Source organism: Rhinoderma darwinii, chromosome 12, assembly GCF_050947455.1.
Source record: "Rhinoderma darwinii isolate aRhiDar2 chromosome 12, aRhiDar2.hap1, whole genome shotgun sequence".
NCBI classification, from domain to species: domain Eukaryota; kingdom Metazoa; phylum Chordata; class Amphibia; order Anura; family Rhinodermatidae; genus Rhinoderma; species Rhinoderma darwinii.
This window is the reverse complement of record NC_134698.1, coordinates 3,584,979-3,606,323: the sequence shown is the minus strand read 5'-3', so window position 1 is coordinate 3,606,323 and position 21,345 is coordinate 3,584,979. Positions and strand designations below refer to the sequence as shown.

Sequence of the window (21,345 nt, the reverse complement as noted above, 5' to 3'; positions counted from 1 at the left end):
GTCCTAGTTCGGGGGGCGGGGGTTACAATTCACAATGTCAACTGAATGTTCTTCTAACAATGGCATTTCCACCAATGCCAGGCCAGACCCGGTAGTTTTCAATAAACAATGTTAATTATGGGTACAGCTTAGGTCCTTCCTTGGCTCTTCTCTGGTAGGACATTGACAAGAACCACCAATGCCCAGCCTGTCCATGTGGTATATATATGGGCCATAGTGATACACGGTGAAATGCCACCATTTGGCTTCTTCCTCGACTCTCCTCTTGTAGGACATTGACAAGAACCACCAATGCCCAGCCTGTCCATGTGGTGTATATATATGGGCCATAGTGATACACGGTGAAATGCCACCACTTGGCTTCTTCCTCAACTCTTCTCTGGTAGGACATTGACAAGAACCACCAATGCCCAGCCTGTCCATGTGGTATATATATGGGCCATAGTGATACACGGTGAAATGCCACCACTTGGCTTCTTCCTCAACTCTTCTCTGGTAGGACATTGACAAGAACCACCAATGCCCAGCCTGTCCATGTGGTATATATATGGGCCATAGTGATACACGGTGAAATGCCACCACTTGGCTTCTTCCTCGACTCTCCTCTGGTAGGACATTGACAAGAACCACCAATGCCCAGCCTGTCCATGTGGTATATATCTGGGCCATAGTGATACACGGTGAAATGCCACCACTTGGCTTCTTCCTCGACTCTTCTCTGGTAGGACATTGACAAGAACCACCAATTCCCAGCCTGTCCATGTGGTATATATATATATGGGCAATAGTGATACACGGTGAAATGCCACCACTTGGCTTCTTCCTCGACTCTTCTCTGGTAGGACATTGACAAGAACCACCAATGCCCAGCCTGTCCATGTGGTATATATATATATATATATATATATATAGGCCATAGTAATACACGGTGAAATGCCACCACTTGGCTTCTGCCTCGACTCTTCTCTGGTAGGACATTGACAAGAGCCACCAATGCCCAGCCTGTCAATGTTGTATATATTTGAGTCCCAGTGGTAACGTTGGTGAAATGCCACCGCTTGACTTCTGTCTCGACTCCTCTCTGGTAGGACAATGACAAGAGCCACCTTTCCCTGTGGTATATTGGTCCCTAGGATATTTTGATGGGGTTATAGTTCATGAAGTTGATAAAATACCACACCTGGGATCCTACTTTGACACTTCTCTGGTGAGACAATGGCAAAGGCCACCACTGCCAGACCTATACATGTGCCATCTCCATGGTTTAACGATTCATAACATTGATAAAAGGCCAATACTTATTTTGACTTGTATCTAGTACGACTACCAGTGCCGGACCAATCCTTGCGCTATCTCTATGAGTTTACAATGTACATGGGTTGGTAAAGTTGATAAAATGCCACCACTTCTCTGATTGGACAATGCCCACCATTGTAGGACCGATTCATGTATTATCTCCATGGCTTTACAATTCATAATCCCCCTACATAGCTCCCTGGACTCATCTCTAAGGTAAGAGGATAGGAAAAAAAGGACCAATTTGGTAGGCGCTGCTATACCAATTTATGTTTTTATTATATGAATGAATACAGGCTACGCGTTTCGACGCAGGACATGCGTCTTCATCATGTCCTGCGTCGAAACAGGTAGCCTGTATTCATTCATATAATAAAAACATAAATTGGTATAGCAGCGCCTACCAAATTGGTCCTTTTTTTCCTATCCTCTTACCTTATTGTTGGTGGTGAATTCCCGTTCACCGGCTTTTGGACCTGGGCAGCAGCTACACCTCGGATCTGGCTGTACACACCTTGGGTGTGTCTCCTCTTCACGCATCTCCATAGCGGTGATCTGCATGGAGGTTGTCTCATACCTTTCAACAGTGTTGTGCCTGGTCAGCATAACCTCTCTAGGTGAGTGTATTTGCCCTAGTATTGTTTTTCCTATGACCCTTGGATAATTGCACTATGTGGCACCGTGTGTTTTTTCTCTTCGTTTTGGACTCATCTCTGGTAGGACGATGGTGAAGGCGACCATAGTTATCTCCAGGGGTTTACATTTCATACTGTTCATCAAACGACCCAACAAAGTCTTCCTTTGACTCTTCTTTGGAAGGACAAGGCCAAAGGCCATCACTATTGGTCCTGTTTCTGTCATCTTCATGACTTTACAATCTATAATGTTTATTAAATGCCACCACATGTTACCTCTTTGGACTCTTCTCTGGCAGGATATTGGTAAGGGCCACCAATCCTGGACCGGTTTGTGTGTTATCTACATGGCTTTACAATTCTTAATACCTCTACATAGCTCGTTGGACTCTTCTCTGGTAGGACAATGGTAAGGGCCACCATTGTTGGACCGGTTTGTGCGTTATCTCCATGGCTTTATGATTCTTAATACGTCTACATAGCTTTCTGGTAGGACAATGGTGAATCTCCGTGGGTTTACATTTCATACTGTTCATCAAACAATCCAACATGGCTCTTGCTTTGACGCTTCTCTGGTGGGACAATGGGAGGGCCACCATTATTATCTCCATGGCTTTATGATTCTTAATACTTCTACATGGCTCCTTGGACTCTTTTCTGGTAGGACAATGGGGAAGGCCACTATTGTTATCTCCGTGTGTTTACATTTCATATTGTTCATCAAGCGACCCAACATGGCTCTTGCTTTGACTCTTCTCTGGTGGGACAATGGGAGGGCCACCATTATTATCTCCATGGCTTTATGATTCTTAATACTTCTACATAGCTCCTTGGACTCTTTTCTGGTAGGACAATGGGGAAGGCCACCATTGTTATCTCCGTGGGTTTACATTTCATATTGTTCATCAAGCGACCCAACATGGCTCTTGCTTTGACTCTTCTCTGGTGGGACAATGGGAGGGCCACCATTATTATCTCCATGGCTTTATGATTCTTAATACTTCTACATAGCTCCTTGGACTCTTTTCTGGTAGGACAATGGGGAAGGCCACCATTGTTATCTCCGTGGGTTTACATTTCATAATGTTCATCAAACGACCCAACGTGGCTTTTGCTTTGACTCTTCTCTGGTAGGACAAAGGAAATGGCCACCATTATTATCTCCATGGGTTTCCCAATTAAACGGTAGGTTAATGAGAACTAATTATATAATTCTTGGCTCCAGCTATGACATAAATCTACTGATGCCAATCCAGGACAATGGCCACCATCGCCGGGCCGCTCCCTGTTTCATTACACCAATGAGGATCTCTGATTTTCACGTCCTACACTGTTGACCTTATTTTGGTTCTACCACAACATATGGTGCCGTTATAATAAGAACGATTGAGGCAGTGGAGATACAAAGTCTACAGATAACAGGCCACGACTGGTAGGCACAGCTGGGAGATTGGAGACGGAACGTTCTATGGAACGGCCCTTTATATTCCAGGCATTGTTATAGCTGTCAGTGTCGAGAGGCCCGTATTGGGGGGGTTTCTCGAAGAGTGAAACCATGTACCTAGAGGTTACTAAGCCCCGTGTTGAGCATTGGACCGGTTTCTGAACCTCTCCTTCCAAGCTCCGGGTCTTGAGGAGATCATCTCGGCTTTAACCCCTTCCCGGCCTTGCGTTTTTCCACCTTTCTTCTTGAGGTTTCTTTCTCCTGACATTGTTCCTTTGCTGTCAGACTGCCAAGATTTGTAACAATGGCCTCCTAACAGTGCTCAGGGCTTGGACAAGGAGTTTTGTGTCTGCACAGTACAGTCCCAGGAGTCTATTTAATAGACAGTCGGGAAGTGTGCGGAGTATCTCTCAGTGCCATGAGGCCCCCTCCCCCATCCCTGTGCCTGGGGAGACACTGTCTGATTACCTGCGGACCCCGGGGTAAGACGATAGGCAATAATCCTATTACAGGCAGAGATGGCGCCGGGGCCTATTAAACCCTGGGCCCCTCTTTCTTGTATTAACCCCTTATGTTCATTACAACAGCACGGGTATTAAAATCACCGTCCGGTCTTTAAGTACGGTCATGGCCCTTTAAGCAAGTAGAGGCCTCTGTCCAAAAGAGCTAACAATCAATACATATGTAATAAGGTGTCTGAGGAAGCTTGTCTGAGGTCTCTGGCCAAAGGAGCTGACAATCTATGCAGTGTTATCTGCACGGTCTATGAGCGTCAAGCTGCTGTGCCCAAGAGCTGACGATCTAGGATGGGTTACTGCTGCGGTGAAGGTTCTCTGGCCCAAAGAGCTGTCAATCTAAACTTGGCCCACTAAGTGTTGGCTTATGATTCCCATCATTTATTATGTAATTCAATTAACCCCTTACATGTTGGATTACCTCTACCTGAACCCTGTATCATTAGGATAGAATTAGGGCAATTTGCATGCTGTCAGCAAACTTCAGCGATGCCACGATTTTTATTATTTTTTTCTACTGGGAAGAAGCGATGAATTTTAAACGATCGCACACTGAGCGGGGGAGAGACAAAACGCGCAATTTCCATACATTCAGTGGGAACCTCTCATCAGCAAGAAGCCAGAGGCAACGGTGCCAAGCGCTCCATACCCTGCTGACACCATACCCCCTCCCCACATACTAACGCTGCAACCAGCGGACCCAATATAACACAGGCCCATGTCTACTAAGCAGGAACTCAGGGAGTCATTCTGTAAACCATAAACTGCTCCATAGGGGGCAGTATTATAGTAGTTATATTCTTGTATATACGGGCAGTATTATAGTAGTTATAATCTTGTATATAGGGAGCAGTATTATAGTAGTTATATTCTTGTATATAGGGAGCAGTATTATAGTAGTTATATTCTTGTATGTAGGGGGCAGTATTATAGTAGTTATATTCTTGTATATAGGAGCAGTATTATAGTAGTTATATTCTTGTATATAGGGGGCAGTATTATAGTAGTTATATTCTTGTATATAGGAGCAGTATTATAGTAGTTATATTCTTGTATATAGGGGGCAGTATTATAGTAGTTATATTCTTGTATGTAGGGGGCAGTATTATAGTAGTTATATTCTTGTATATAGGATCAGTATTATAGTGGTTATATTCTTGTATATAGGGGGCAGTATTATAGTAGTTATATTCTTGTATATAGGAGCAGTATTATAGTAGTTATATTCTTGTATATAGGGAGCAGTATTATAGTAGTTATATTCTTGTATATAGGGGCAGTATTATAGTAGTTATATTCTTGTATATAGGAGCAGTATTATAGTAGTTATATTCTTGTATATAGAGGCAGTATTATAGTAGTTATAGTCTTGTATATAGGAGCAGTATTATAGTAGTTATATTCTTGTATATAGGGGCAGTATTATAGTAGTTATATTCTTGTATATAGGGGGCAGTATTATAGTAGTTATATTCTTGTATATACGGGCAGTATTATAGTAGTTATAATCTTGTATATAGGGAGCAGTATTATAGTAGTTATATTCTTGTATATAGGGGGCAGTATTATAGTAGTTATATTCTTGTATATAGGGGCAGTATTATAGTAGTTATATTCTTGTATATAGGGGGCAGTATTATAGTAGTTATATTCTTGTATATAGGGGGCAGTATAGTAGTTATATTCTTGTATATAGGGGCAGTATTATAGTAGTTATATTCTTGTATATAGGGGCAAGTATTATAGTAGTTATATTCTTGTATATAGGAGGCAGTATTATAGTCGTTATATTCTTGTATATAGGGGGCAGTTTTATAGTAGTTATATTTTTGTATATAGGGAGCAGTATTATAGTCGTTATATTCTTGTATATAGGGGGCAGTTTTATAGTAGTTATATTTTTGTATATAGGGAGCAGTATTATAGTCGTTATATTCTTGTATATAGGGGGCAGTTTTATAGTAGTTATATTTTTGTATATAGAGAGCAGTATTATAGTAGTTATATTCTTGTATATAGGAGCAGTATTATAGTATTTATATTCTTGTATATAGGAGCAGTATTATAGTATTTATATTCTTGTATATAGGAGCAGTATTATAGTAGTTATATTCTTGTATATAGGAGCAGTATTATAGTAGTTATATTCTTGTATATAGGAGCAGTATTATAGTAGTTATATTCTTGTATATAGGGGCAGTATTATAGTAGATATATTCTTGTATATAGGAGCAGTATTATAGTAGTTATATTCTTGTATATAGGGGCAGTATTATAGTAGATATATTCTTGTATATAGGGAGCAGTATTATAGTAGTTATATTCTTGTATATAGGAGCAGTATTATAGTATTTATATTCTTGTATATAGGAGCAGTATTATAGTAGTTATATTCTTGTATATAGGAGGCAGTATTATAGTAGTTATATTCTTGTATATAGGGGCAGTATTATAGTCGTTATATTCTTGTATATAGGGGCAGTATTATAGTAGTTATATTCTTGTATATAGGGGCAGTATTATAGTAGTTATATTCTTGTATATAGGGGCAGTATTATAGTAGTTATATTCTTGTATATAGGGGCAGTATTATAGTAGTTATATTCTTGTATATAGGAGCAGTATTATAGTAGTTATATTCTTGTATATAGGGGCAGTATTATAGTAGTTCTATTCTTGTATATAGGGGGCAGTATTATAGTAGTTCTATTCTTGTATATAGGAGCAGTATTATAGTAGGTATATTCTTGTATATAGTGGCAGTATTATAGTAGTTATATTCTTGTATATAGGGGCAGTATTATAGTAGTTATATTCTTGTATATAGATGCAGTATTATAGTAGTTATATTCTTGTATATAGGAGCAGTATTATAGCAGTTATATTCTTGTACATAGGGGGCAGTATTATAATAGTTATATTCTTGTATATAGGAGGCAGTATTATAGTAGTTATATTCTTGTATATAGGAGCAGTATTATAGTAGTTATATTCTTGTATATAGGCGGCAGTATTATAGTAGTTATATTCTTGTATATAGGCGGCAGTATTATTGTAGTTATATTCTTGTATATAGGGGGCAGTATTATAGTAGTTATATTCTTGTATATAGGGGCAGTATTATAGTAGTTATATTCTTGGATCTAGGAGCAGTATTATAGTAGTTATATTCTTGTATATACGGGCAGTATTATAGTAGTTATATTCTTGTATATAGGGGCAGTATTATAGTGTTATATTCTTGTATATAGGGGGCAGTATTATAGTAGATATATTCTTGTATATAGGAGCAGTATTATAGTAGTTATATTCTTGTATATAGGGGCAGTATTATAGTAGTTATATTCTTGTATATAGGAGCAGTATTATAGTAGTTATATTCTTGTATATAGGGGCAGTATTATAGTAGTTATATTCTTGTATATAGGGGCAGTATTATAGTAGTTATATTCTTGTATATAGGGGCAGTATTATAGTAGATATATTCTTGTATATAGGAGCAGTATTATAGTAGTTATATTCTTGTATATAGGGGCAGTATTATAGTAGTTATATTCTTGTATATAGGAGCAGTATTATAGTAGTTATATTCTTGTATATAGGGGCAGTATTATAGTAGTTATATTCTTGTATATAGGGGGCAGTATTATAGTAGTTATATTATTGTCACTTTTCCAGGCTGGTCTTTAGTAACCATCTGTTTTTCACACATTGGAGTAGGGATGAGAGTGTAGATATATATCCACTACTATACGCTCGGGTGAATTACGGCACAGCGTTTGTACGCTCCATGTTCCATATTCAGGAGGAATAACCAATGTGACACATCTGCAGAAGGAGGAGGGGGCAGGAACTGGTTATATGTATTGTTTTCCAGCAAGAAAAGCAGATTCCTGTATTTGAGTTTGGAGGGGGGGGGGGGAGTTTTTATTTTTCTACCCGTCCTTTACAACTACCAGCACTTTATAATTCAATATTAACATGTTCCCTCCCAGACAGAGAGGCAGTAAACAGCTGTTAAGGGAAAGGGGGGCACTTACTTTTAACTGCATAATGGCAGGAAAAAGGAAACAGCCGTCTCCTTTCAGTCTTTGTATATTTGGAGAATTCCTGTACTGAGGGAATAATGTGAAATTACTTTTTGTCCATTGGGCATTTTGTGACTTTGGGACAATTTTTGTCATACAGAATACAATTGTGTGACACGGAATACACTTTTGTGTTGCAAAATACATTTTTCTGACATATAGTAACATAGATGGCGCCACATATTATTTTCTGATATTTTTTAGATGGGTTATAGGCTGGATCGGCTGGACTATGGGGTACGGGAAAGGTTTTGTTTTTTGAAGTTTACGATTTAGGAGGAAAACTGTATCTTTTTTTGGAATATTTAAGTTACAAATTAGAATTTTGTAAAAAAAAAATATTACATTTTTTGTTTTGTTATATTTTTCTAGCTTCAGTTTTGTCAATTGTGTATGTTTTTTGTGATTACAAAATGCATTTTGTCCCACAAAATGAGCAGTTTACAAACGTCGAAAAAATCCATGGAGACCAAAACACTACTTATCGACCGTTTTTTTTTTTTCCGGTCTGTTTATTTTTTTTATGTAAATGACGACAATGCCCATGTCACCGTGATGTCACCGTGATGTCACTATTGACTTTTTGTACTGTTCAACCCACTAAATGGTTTTAACATCTACCTGGCAACCGGGATCCTGAGGCTATAGATGTAGCGGGTGGCACAAGGGGCAGGAATTGTATATATTACTGTATAGGAGATGGAAGGGGGTTATGTATACAGTGATTATAAAGTATAGCGGGGGAGGGGTGGTGGATATACTGCGTCCTTATTACAGATTCCCTGTTGCCAGCCGCTCTGATATACGATTATCTGTGAGTCTGACACCTGAGGGAGATGACAGGAGAGAGAGGTTAGACCCAGCCAGCCCTCCGATAACTGATTGTGCTTTCTCACACGGAGATGAGACTGTTCTGCCTTGTGTGACTCTCGTCTCCGATAAAGTCATTCCTATCTTCTCCCCCGTCACCAATGTGACATGTCACCAAGCCAGAAATGATTGCCAATACAGCTCGCCTGAAGAGCTGACAGTTATACATCTCCTGCAGGTGGCTTCCTTATGTATAATGAAACTATCTATCTATCTATCTATCTATCTATCTCATATCTATCTCATATCTATCTATCTATCTCATATCTATCTATCTATCTATCTCATATCTATCTATCTCATATCTATCTATCTATCTCATATCTATCTATCTATCTATCTCATATCTATCTATCTCATATCTAATCTATCTCATATCTATCTATCTATCTCATATCTATCTATCTCATATCTAATCTATCTCATATCTATCTATCTATCTATCTCATATCTATCTATCTATCTCATATCTATCTATCTATCTATCTATCTATCTATCTATCTATCTATCTATCTCATATCTATCTATCTCATATCTATCTATCTATCTATCTATCATCTATCTCATATCTATCTATCTATCTATCTATCTATCTATCAATCTATCATCTATCTCATATCTATCTATCTATCTCACATCTATCTATCTATCTCATATCTATCTATCTATCTATCTATCTCATATCTATCTATCTCATATCTATCTATCTATCTCATATCTATCTATCTATCTCATATCTATCTATCTCATATCTATCTATCTATCTCCTATCTATCTATCTATCTATCTATCTATCTATCTATCTATCTCATATCTATCTATCTCATATCTATCTATCTCATATCTATCTATCTATCTATCTATCTATCTATCTATCTATCTGTCTGTTAGGGATCTGCCAGGTACTACGTCTAGGTATACTCCTGGGATTAATCAATCCACACCTGAGGCCAGACCTGTTTGACTGACACCATCTCCCACCAACCAGGGTGGCAGGCTCAGGAGTGGGAGAGCCTATCGCGGCCTGGTCAGTCGGAGTTAGCTCCGCCCCCTGTCCTTTATTACCTGCCGTGTTCTCCTCCTCAGTGCTTGTAATTCTTTGGGGTGCAGGAGATACCATTTTTAGGTCAAATCCTCACTCCTCATGAATTCCGCATGGACCCTGCCAAGGTTCAGGCTGTGGCGGAATGGGTCCAACCTGCCTCCCTTAAGGTGTTACAGTGTTTTTTATGGTTCGCCAACTATTACAGGAGATTTATTGCCAACTTCTCGGTCGTCGCTAAGCCTCTTACGGACCTTACTCGCAAGGGTGCTGATCTCCTCCATTGGCCCCCTGAGGCCGTCCAGGCCTTTGAGACCCTCAAGAAGTGCTTTATCTCGGCCCCCGTGCTGATTCAGCCCAACCAAGAGGAGTCATTTATTGTGGAGGTTGACGCATCCGAGGTGGGAGTGGGGGCCGTCTTGTCCCAGGGTACCAGCTCCCTCACCCATCTCCGCCCCTGTGCTTACTTCTCTAGGAAGTTTTCGCCCACGGAGAGTAACTATGATATTGGCAACCGCGAACTTCTAGCCATTAAATGGGCTTTTGAGGAGTGGCGGCACTTCCTGGAGGGGGCTAGACACCAGGTAACGGTCCTTACGGATCTCAAGAATCTGGTTTTCCTAGAATCTGCCCGGAGGCTTAATCCTAGACAAGCTCGGTGGGCACTATTCTTTACCAGATTTAATTTCTTGGTTACCTATAGGGCTGGGTCCAAGAATATTAAGGCTGATGCTCTGTCACGTAGTTTCATGGCCAATCCTCCTTCCGAGAAGGATCCTGCTTGTATTTTACCCCCTGGTATAATCGTTTCTGCCACGGATTCTGATTTAGCTTCTGATATCGCGGCTGATCAAGGTTCAGCTCCCGGGGACGTCCCTGGGGACAAACTGTTTGTTCCCCTGCAATACCGGCTAAGGGTACTCAGGGAAAACCATGACTCCGCACTATCTGGTCATCCTGGCATCTTGGGTACCAAACACCTCATTACCAGAAATTATTGGTGGCCTGGGTTGCCTAAAGACGTTAGGGCTTACGTCGCCGCTTGTGAGGTTTGCGCTAGGTCCAAGACTCCCAGGTCCCGACCAGCGGGCTTACTGTGTTCCTTGCCCATTCCCCAGAGACCTTGGACCCATATCTCCATGGATTTTATCACCGATTTGCCTCAATCTCAAGGCAAGTCGGTGGTGTGGGTGGTAGTCGACCGCTTCAGTAAGATGTGCCACTTTGTGCCCCTTAAGAAGCTACCCAATGCTAAGACGTTCACTACCTTGTTTGTCAAACACATCCTGCGTCTCCATGGGGTCCCTGTCAATATTGTTTCTGACAGAGGGGTACAATTTGTTTCTTTGTTTTTGAGAGCCTTCTGTAAAAAGTTGGAGATTGATCTGTCCTTCTCCTCGGCCTTCCATCCTGAAACTAATGGCCAAACTGAGAGGACTAATCAGTCTCTAGAACAATACTTAAGGTGTTTTATCTCTGACTGTCAATATGATTGGGTCTCATTCATTCCCCTCGCCGAATTTTCCCTTAATAACCGGGTCAGTAACTTGTCAGGGGTCTCCCCGTTTTTCTGTAATTTCGGGTTTAATCCTAGGTTCTCCTCCGTTTCCCCTGGTTGTTCCAATAATCCTGAGGTAGAGGTCGTTCATCGGGAACTGTGCACAGTCTGGGCCCAGGTTCAGAAGAACCTAGAGGCGTCCCAGAGCGTACAAAAGATTCAGGCGGATAGTAGACGTTCTGCTAACCCCCGGTTTGTCGTCGGGGATTTGGTCTGGTTGTCGTCCAGGAACTTGCGCCTTAAGGTCCCGTCCAGGAAGTTTGCTCCCCGATTTATTGGGCCTTATAAGATCATTGAAGTCCTCAACCCTGTATCCTTCCGTCTGGAGCTGCCCCCATCCTTTCGCATACATGACGTCTTCCATGCCTCCCTCCTTAAACGCTGCTCCCCGTCCTGGTCCCCCTCGAGGAAACCTCCTGTTCCCGTTCTCACCCCTGAGGGGGTGGAATTCGAGGTGGCCAAGATTGTGGACAGTAGGATGATCCAGGGCTCCCTCCAGTACCTGGTCCATTGGAGAGGGTACGGGCCGGAGGAGAGGACTTGGGTACCTGCCCGTGATGTTCACGCTGGGGTATTGATCAGGAGGTTCCACCTTCTCTTCCCTACTAAACCGGGTCCCCTTAGTAAGGGTCCGGTGGCCCCTCATAAAAGGGGGAGTACTGTTAGGGATCTGCAAGTTACTACGTCTAGGTATACTCCTGGGATTAATCAATCCACACCTGAGGCCAGACCTGTTAGACTGACACCGGCTCCCACCAACCAGGGTGGCAGGCTCAGGAGTGGGAGAGCCTATCGCGGCCTGGTCAGTCGGAGTTAGCTCCGCCCCCTGTCCTTTATTACCTGCCGTGTTCTCCTCCTCAGTGCTTGTAATTCTTCTGGATTCCTGGCCTCACTGCTCCTTGCTCCAGCCTGCTTCTGCCGTGCTTCTGCCTTGCTGCAGTTCCGCTTAACCTGCTTTGCTTTGCCTCCGGCTTGCTTCCTCCTCCGTGCTCACTTCGGTATACTCCACCTTATCCTGGTCCGGACTACTCATTCACCGCTCCGTTTACTCGCGGCGTTCCGTGGGCTCTGCCCCTTCCCTTGCGTGTTCCCTGTTTGTTTTCCCGTGCACTTAGACAGCATAGGGACCGCAGCCCAGTTGTACCCCGTCGCCTAGGGCGGGTCGTTGCAAGTAGGCAGGGACAGGGCGGTGGGTAGATTAGGGCTCACTTTCCCTTCACCTCCTTCCTGCCATTACACTATCTATCTATCTATCTATCTATCTATCTATCTATCTATCTCATATCTATCTATCTATCTATCTCATATCTATCTATCTATCTATCTATCTATCTCATATCTATCTATCTATCTATCTATCTATCTATCTATCTCATATCTATCTAATATCTATCTATCTATCTATCTATCTATCTATCTATCTCATATCTATCTATCTATCTATCTATCTATCTATCTATCTATCTATCTATCTATCTCATATCTATCTATCTCATATCTATCTCATATCTATCTATCTCATATCTATCTATCTATCTATCTATCTATCTATCATCTATCTCATATCTATCTATCTATCTATCTATCTATCTCTCTATCTCATATCTATCTATCTATCTATCTATCTATCTATCTATCTATCTATCTATCTATCTATCTATCTCATATCTATCTATCTATCTATCTATCTATCTATCTATCTATCTATCTATCTATCTATCTATCTATCTATCTATCTATCTATCTCATATCTATCTATCTCATATCTATCTATCTATCTATCTATCTATCTCATATCTATCTATCTCATATCTATCTATCTATCTCATATCTATCTATCTATCTATCTATCTATCTATCTATCTATCTATCTATCTATCTATCTATCTATCTATCTATCTATCTCATATCTATCTATCTCATATCTATCTATCTCATATCTATCTATCTCATATCTATCTATCTATCTCATATCTATCTATCTATCTATCTATCTCATATCTATCTATCTATCTATCTATCTCATATCTATCTATCTATCTATCTCATATCTATCTTTCTTCCATGATTTTGGCCTCTGCCACACTGTACATTTATAAAGGCTTGAGCTTTGAGTGTGTTTGGAGGAGAACATCTGGAGAATCTCTATATTTGGTCATGTGTAGCCTGCAGCTTGGATACACCGGAGGATCAGGGATCGATCAGTGCGGCGCTGACAGATTGCGGCCTCTTGTAGCGCGTTACATGTCACATGACTGCGCTTATAGAGACGCAAAAAAAATCATTAATATTTAACGAATTCACTCATCTCTCCCGGTGAGGTGTATCTGTTCCTGGGAAAGCTGGGTGACGTCTCCAGTACGACTGTTTTATGGTTATCCATCAATCTCATACGCCTCAATATCAGATCAGTCTAGACCCCCCTCCCCCGCTCATATTGCTGTATAACTGGACCACTCCACCATTCAGGAGTCTGGGAAAGCTGGGTGATGCTCCCTGGGAAGCGGTTATGGTGACTACAGTGATTACCGATGCGAAAATCTACTCCAGATTGCGGCTGCAGGCGGGGGGGGGGCTGCTGGGGGTCTGTGTTTGGGGGGTGAAGGGGCCGCTCCTGAGAACACAGTTTGGATGCAGATTTCAGGGGTTTATTAGAGGACGGGGGAGGGGCAGTCACTCGTTGCGCTGATCACTCGGCCTGTTTACGTTTTCCGTTTGTTTTTTTTCCCCAAGGCGTTTTTTTTTTTTCTCCCGTCCGTGAGAAATAAAGACAGGAAATGCATTTGTCCTCAGTAAGAAACCCACATAAAGGAGACAGCTGGGGTCCGCGCGCGGGGGGCCGCAGGGAACAGCGTTAACCTCTGAGCTGCCAGGGGGCTGAAATCATTAGTATTATGAGACTGAATCAGGAGGCTCTGGATGAACTGTATGAAGAGCTCCGGAGTACAGGCGACGGGGGCCACAGGGGACCGCGGCGTCATCTAGCCGTAGAGTTCAGAGTCCGGAGTCCGCCCTCGCGGTGTAGCCGCGTTATACACGTGTGGACAATGGCGCAAGCAAAATGTTTTCCTTATGCTCCGCCCATTTATATAGGACACGCCCCAAACTGCAACATGTGAATCACAAATAGTACAAGTGACCCCTTCATCTCACCCCAAAATCACTACAGACCCCAGACCAATCACATAAACGTATACAGCCCCCCTACATAATACAGACCCAAGACCCTCTAAACTAACAGACCCCTGAAATAGAGACCCCTAAATAAATACAGACCCCAGACCAGACCCCTAAACAAATATAGACCTCAGGCTCCCTAAATATAGACACTAGACCCCCTAAAAATAATACAGAACCCCAGACCAGACCCCGAAATAAATACAGACCCCAGACCAGACCCCTAAATAAATACAGACCCCAGACCAGCAGAGACCCCCCTCTCCCCGTTCCTGCTCTCCTCTTCGCTCCCGGTGCCTGGGAGGATCCTCTACATTCGGGCTCCCGGGACAGTTGGCAGGTATGACATTATGATGCGAGGTCCTTGCTCACCTTCTTGGCGCCATATTGGTACACCCTGACACAACTCAAGACACACCTCCCCGCTGTCCTATTTTTCATGACATCGTCCTTCGAAATGGGCCTTAAAGGAGGCGGGGTTTATGCAAATGTACCCAAATTAGCTTTTCTGGGAGGTATTGTGGGTATTCCTGGGCAGAGCCCAAAATGCCTCACGAGTGGGGATTGACATGTTGGCAGGTCTGTTAAAGTTGGCGATCCCCTTTAATGCTCCTCCAGCAACGACTCGGCACCTCTGCCGTTATAATCACCGATGACCCCAGAACTCCCCGATTTATACGTGATAACCTAAAACAACAAAAAACGTTAACGATCATATAATACAAAACGCTACGACTGGGCAGAATTCCCAGGAAACGTTACTACGAGTCGCCGCCATATTAATTATGTGCAGCGGGGGCCGGAGAAAATAACAAACCAACCTAAATAAACTGGGTGACGCGCCAGCGATAGGCTGGCCGCGGACCAAAACAGATGCGGGATGCTTTCTTATGTAAACTCAGCCGCCCCCGCCATAAAGTATGTGCCCCCTCCCTCCTCCGTTTTGTAGGATGGCGTGCGCTTCTGCGGTTGTTTGTCTTGTCATTTCGTGATTACTAAACACTTGGGCATGTCACCCTGGCAGAGCCTCTGTGCCCGCGGCATACTGGTCTGTCAATGATACAGTTATGCCATCTGTCACTGGTCATTTTGTCACCGAGCTTGCTCAAGTGATACACCGCCGCTGCTGCCGCCGCCGCCGCGGGCATATATCTTAAAGGGGCCACACTAAATGTTATAAAACTACAACTCCCAGCAGTCTTTACCTAATTGGCATTGTTAAAATAAGAATGACAGATTGCCCCCATTGTGTCTGAAATAGACGCCAGAAACGGGACAGAAGTCCTACAGAACCGGGTGCATACAAAAAGGAAGTGCCCTGCTCCTAAAGAGGCGGAGACAGGGGCGGGGTTAACTTCTTCAGTCTGATTGGCGGTCATTTAATGGATGCGGTCAGTTCAGGTTTGATAGTCGAATAGACAGATGTTCTTTTCTTAAAGGGCCCTGTAATAATAAAAAAAACTATTACTCCCATCCTCCCCGTAGCTGTTCATTGCCTCCTATAGGATCATGGATGTCCTTTGTATTCATTTTAAGGCTAAATAACAAAATTGGCCCATGTTGCCCTTCGAACCGGAGCATCCCTCGAAATGACCCTGTAGAGTAATGATATGATGTCCGCACGTAGTCACCGACTATATAGTGTAAGAGGGTGTGGAGGGCGTAGACATCATGTCCAGGAGCTGAGAACATTTACTCGATATCCTTGTTGTGACTCTCACCAGAGAAGTGGATCCATAGAGCTAAACTGAGGTGCGTAGTCCCTAGAGTAGTCCCTAGAGTAGTCCCCGATTGACAGTGTGGAACATCTAAGAACATAGCCAGGTATCGATACGGAGAACGGACAATAATGCGACAAGCCAGAGACGTAGATGTAACCAGGAGACGAGTCGGAGGTCAATAACAAGGAGGTCAAAACCAGAAGAAGCGCGATGGGGTAGTAATCCATCGCAAGACTGAGGTCAAGACGTAGGACTAAGAAGCTAGTGATGCGGAACCGGCCTCAATATACAGGTTGTGGTTCCATGCAGAATCTCCCTTTAAATCCGCCGCCAGGCATGATGTCATCAGAGCGGGCCGGAAACCCGCGCGGGTGAGTGTTGCTGGATCGGGAACAAGGGGAGTAACATTCCTCAAGATTCCTAGTGTCCATACCCGGATGTAATTACTAGTAAAGAGGTCCCAATGCAGGAATAGGAACAGCCCCATTGACCACCTCCTAAGGGTTGAAGTTTGATGTCGCTATAGAGTCCACCAGCCAATATGGCGGCCAACCTTCATGGAAAGATGTGCCCCTATAAAGATGGTAAAAAGATCTTCAGGGCATCAAAATGACCTTTAAGGACTGGTCTGGTGTGGGGCAACTGATGGCATCAACTTATCTATCGAATAATTACGTAGCTAGATGGTACTGGTGGGCTCTGAGACAAAGGAGAACATATCATAGAGACCGCCCACGAGGAGCAGAAGGACCGCCCTTCAATAGTCCCATCTCTGTGGATATTGGATGGTGAAAACCAGTGCAGGACTCCACCCTTCTAAAGGAACTTCATTATTAGCAAGCTAGGGGGTTGGGGAATTGTCCCAGAAACCATTGCAAGACGAGGCCGTTTCATCTTTGGTCCCATTTTGAGCCTTGGGTCCCATCATTTTTACGTACGTCACTGTTTCGAGACCTTTGGAGATGTGGTCTGACTGGTGGACTCAACTTATCTGGTCTACGGAGCCCTTAATCGCTGGTGATCTACTGATGGGACTAGGACTGGAAGGGGGTCCACGTGGGCTTGGACGGCCCGTTTTTCCCCGTTTCGGGTAGGGATGGCTTCTAACATCACGGCTTGAGTCTTCTACCTAGTGACACTGGGCACATTCATGAATACATAATCCAGTTTTGTATTCACAGAGACTCCCCGCGGGCCCAGCAGTGCCCATCACACCCTTTATCATAAGACATGACAGAGACACCGCAGGGAAACACACAAGTGAGGATGTCTCAGCTAAATGATATGTCATCTCTCCTCCCCGTGACAATCTTGTTTTGACAGCCGCTCAAATAACAGACAATTTGTGCGCGATGTTCTGCGAAGCTGCTCGTCTTCCCCGCGCGCGGCGCTGAAGGCTCGGAACATTTTTAGATTATTTTACCCACATAGGGCTCATTTATGTCAAATAATATTGACTACAAAATTTTACCAAAATTCTGTCTGATACAAAAGTACCAATTTTAATTTTTTTTTGGTCGCGGTAGATACATTGTTGGTGTCGGAATATCCATATGACAAGGGGCTTTTTGGGAACAGGATATTTGGTAGCACAAAAAGGGACAAAATGTCAAATAAATTCACAAAATTAAAAAATAAAAACACAAAAAGTTACAACATAAGACACAAAATTGGAACCTGTATCACAAAAATGATCATTTGACCCCAAATTGTGTCGGGTATCATCAACCGGTGCCCCGCCAAACTTTTTGTAAGATCTGGATTTCATTTTATTCCGATTTTTTTTTTTTTTTATATTTTGTGTTTACAAAATGCATTTTGTGCTACAAAAAATATGTTTTATTGAATTCTAAGACTATCGTTCACACGGCCGTAAAACGGCTGAAAATACGGGGGCTGAACGCCACCAAACATCTGCCCATTGATCTCAATGGGAAAAAACGGCGTTCCGTACCCACAAGGCAGCGTGTGAACAGGGCCTAAGATTTTAGGTGTGGCTTCTGCTCAGAGAATGGTGGAAACGTTCATGGAATATTTTTGTGCGGGACTTGTTTTTGCTTTTTCTTCTTTCTTGGTTGTTTACCATTAACAGAACAAAGACAGGACGCGTCTGCGAGGCCGGGGGGGGGGGCACATCACGGGCACCTCACACAACTCAACAATGGGCCGAAGGGGAAGCAGATTTCAGAGACAGAGGTCACGCTCCAGTTATGGGCAAGGCCTCTACGGCAAATGAAAGGGACATTGTACATTTTAGAATTTTTTGAAAAAAAATCGTGAAAAATTTGTGAATTACCGCTCCCCATTCTGATAAATAGTCACAAGGCGGCAATACTTACGCAATAAGGTTCACAGTCACGTATTTGGTGCCCTCCTATGCGTTTTGCGATTCGGCCATAATACTCTAATGGTCGCTGGAAAGTGAATTTCGTTTTTCGTGATGCGACTATAGAGCACCGAATTTGTCACCTCGGGACGGCGCCATTTCAATGTCATTTTCGAAGCGTTACAACGGAGCGAGGCTTGGTAGAAGGAGAGACGAGGACGAGGTTTATTATATCGCTCCTCGCGACCCGCCTACAATCTCCTATTTTGCGGGATCTGTGGGATCGCTGCTCCGGAGCTATAAGAGACTTCTTAAAGGGGAAGTGCACCTAAAATTTAAAAGGAGATCCTCAGTAAATATAAGTTCTGGAGTCGCCCTCTTCTGTCCAAATATATATTTTCTGGGTTAAAACAAGTATGGCTGCCCTAAGGGTTGTCACCGTTACGGGAATGATGGTGCCTGGCCGCATATTTAGGCAAATTTGCCTATCAGGGGCCTGGAAAAGCTGGGTGACAACACTTGCGGGAGCTGTAACAGCGGCCATATTGGTTGGCAATGAGCCAGCAGGTGTCCTTGAGACTGGAGGAGGATAGGGGTTATCACCCAGCTTTCCTAGAGTCCTGACAAACCCGCCTTGGGATGCGTTGATTCCCTTCACCCTCTCCATACCGTTATAGGACCAGGTAGATTAGTCATTTAGGAGCCTGGACTAGGTGACAACCCTTTTGCGGCTTTCGTGGCGGCCATATTGTTTGTCACCCAGCTTTCCCGAAGACAGAAAATAAAAGAGGATGACTCAAGGTCAGTTATTTGCGGAGGACATGCCCTTTAAGGGGATCGGGGTCTCGCTTTAGTGTTCCTTTAAGTTGCTGGCGACCGCCGTGTCCATTTTCCCAGGCCGCCGCCGCCGCCCCTGAGACGTCGCGATCCGTCCTCACTGCTCCGCTGTCTTTCTGTGAAACACAAATACAGTCCCTGCAGGACGGCCAAGTCCCTGATTACATTGTCTATCTGACAAAACCATTAGTTAGTTGCAGTGAGAGGTTTTGCCAATTCTTACCTCATGCTCGCTAAGTGCTCGCTGTAATGATGTGAGAGCCGCCAGCGAGCCGTTCACCGACCTCCTGTGGTCCCTACGAGTACAGACGCGAAACGGCACCGAGATAAAGCACTTTTAACCAAATCAGGACCTATCTTAAAGAGATATTACACAAAAAATATCAACACGCTTCTTAAAGGGCAACACCACTCACATTATATGTGCATGCAACCACCCTCTATAATACAACAACCAGTTTAAGGCAAAACTCCACCAATATATTTGCTTTACCTTAAAGCGACATAATTTCTTATGCTCTAGTCACATCCAAAGCTGCGTTCAAAATTCTGTTAGTTCTTCGCTGCATTTTGGGAGCTCTCGTCACACTTACAAAATCCAGAACTAGACTGTTAGATAAGATAGATAAGTCGTAGTTTCTATTCTTATGCTCTAGTCACATCCAAAGCTAAATTCACATTTCTGTTCGTTCTTCGCTGCATTGTGGGAGCTCTCGTGACACTTACAAATCCAGAACTAGACTGTTAGGTTAGATAGATAAGTTGTAGTTTCCATTCTTATGCTCTAGTCACATCCAAAGCTGCGTTCACAATTCTGTTAGTTCTTCGCTGCATTGTGGGAGCTCTCGTGACACTTAGAAAATCCAGAACTAGACTGTTAGGTTAGATAGATAAGTCGTAGTTTCTAATAGTAGACGGTGGAATTGTGAATGCAGCTCTGGAGGTGACTAGAGTATAAGACATGATATGAGTCCAGTGAGGGTAAGAAAGGTAGAGCCAAGTGTTCGCTTAGTTACACAATGTTATGTGGAGTTAATGTGTGAAATATTATTAAATTCAGGACCATGATGCTTTGTGGCATGCAGGACCTTCAAACTGGGCGGGTCTTCTGATCAATCTAGTATAACACCTCCCACTTTTACTGCTGTGTGTGGGAGGAGACGTTGTTCATTGGTTGTCACCTTCAGATAATGAATTAGGGGGGGGGTATAGGTTTTACTTTTCATGGTCACAATATTTAGACCCATGATGCTTTGCAGCACCAGTGGCTCATCTGAGAACTGACCTTCAGGGTAAAGTAAGGCGGACTGATGGGGCAATGGGGCAGTTCCTTCAGGCCCAGCTGCTGTGGACCCCACAGCTCAAGACCATGAGGCCGTCAGTGATTGCTGGGCTCTGTAGTTCTACAGTAGCCCTTGTACTGCAACCAGGGCAGGCTGGGAGTTGTAGGCTTCTAGTAGTGGATGTTGGGACTTGTAGTTCTACAAATGTTGGAGAAATATTTGTCCTCCATCGTACATTGCCATTCACGATCACATCCAGAAACTGCGCCTGCCGCCCAGAGAGCGCCCCCCAGAGGTCTGGCATCTGTCACCCGCACACCGGCTCTGCCCATATTCACATTGTCTGGCTCTGCCCATTATAAATCAGCGGCTGGTAAGATGGTGACAGCTCCTGCCCGGAGGGCTACGAGTCCCATGAGACCCCCGATAACTGCAGGCACTGGATCCTGACGTGGCATGAAAACCGCCGAGCGAGGACCCGCGTCACGCACACACCCCGCACGCTACCCTGGAGCACGATACAGGGGGGGGCTGATGAGAACGTATATACTG

At 43.4% G+C, this 21,345-nt stretch overlaps 3 protein-coding genes across 6 annotated transcripts in view; 2 read left to right on the top strand and 1 right to left on the bottom strand.

Annotated features, from left to right (window-relative positions):
- Positions 1-1,902, bottom strand: part of DCAF8 (DDB1 and CUL4 associated factor 8) — a 117,667-nt gene extending 115,765 nt beyond the window's left edge. The window contains exon 1 of the mRNA XM_075844539.1: positions 1,732-1,902. Coding sequence (XP_075700654.1) covers positions 1,732-1,902 — 171 coding nt within the window. The remainder of the gene's footprint in view (positions 1-1,731) is intronic.
- The window catches only part of DUSP23 (dual specificity phosphatase 23), a 395,843-nt gene that overhangs the window by 37,714 nt on the left and 336,784 nt on the right, over positions 1-21,345 (top strand). The gene's annotated exons all lie outside the window — the stretch shown is intronic.
- SEMA6C (semaphorin 6C) overlaps positions 1-21,345 on the top strand; it is a 167,231-nt gene that overhangs the window by 8,030 nt on the left and 137,856 nt on the right. The gene's annotated exons all lie outside the window — the stretch shown is intronic.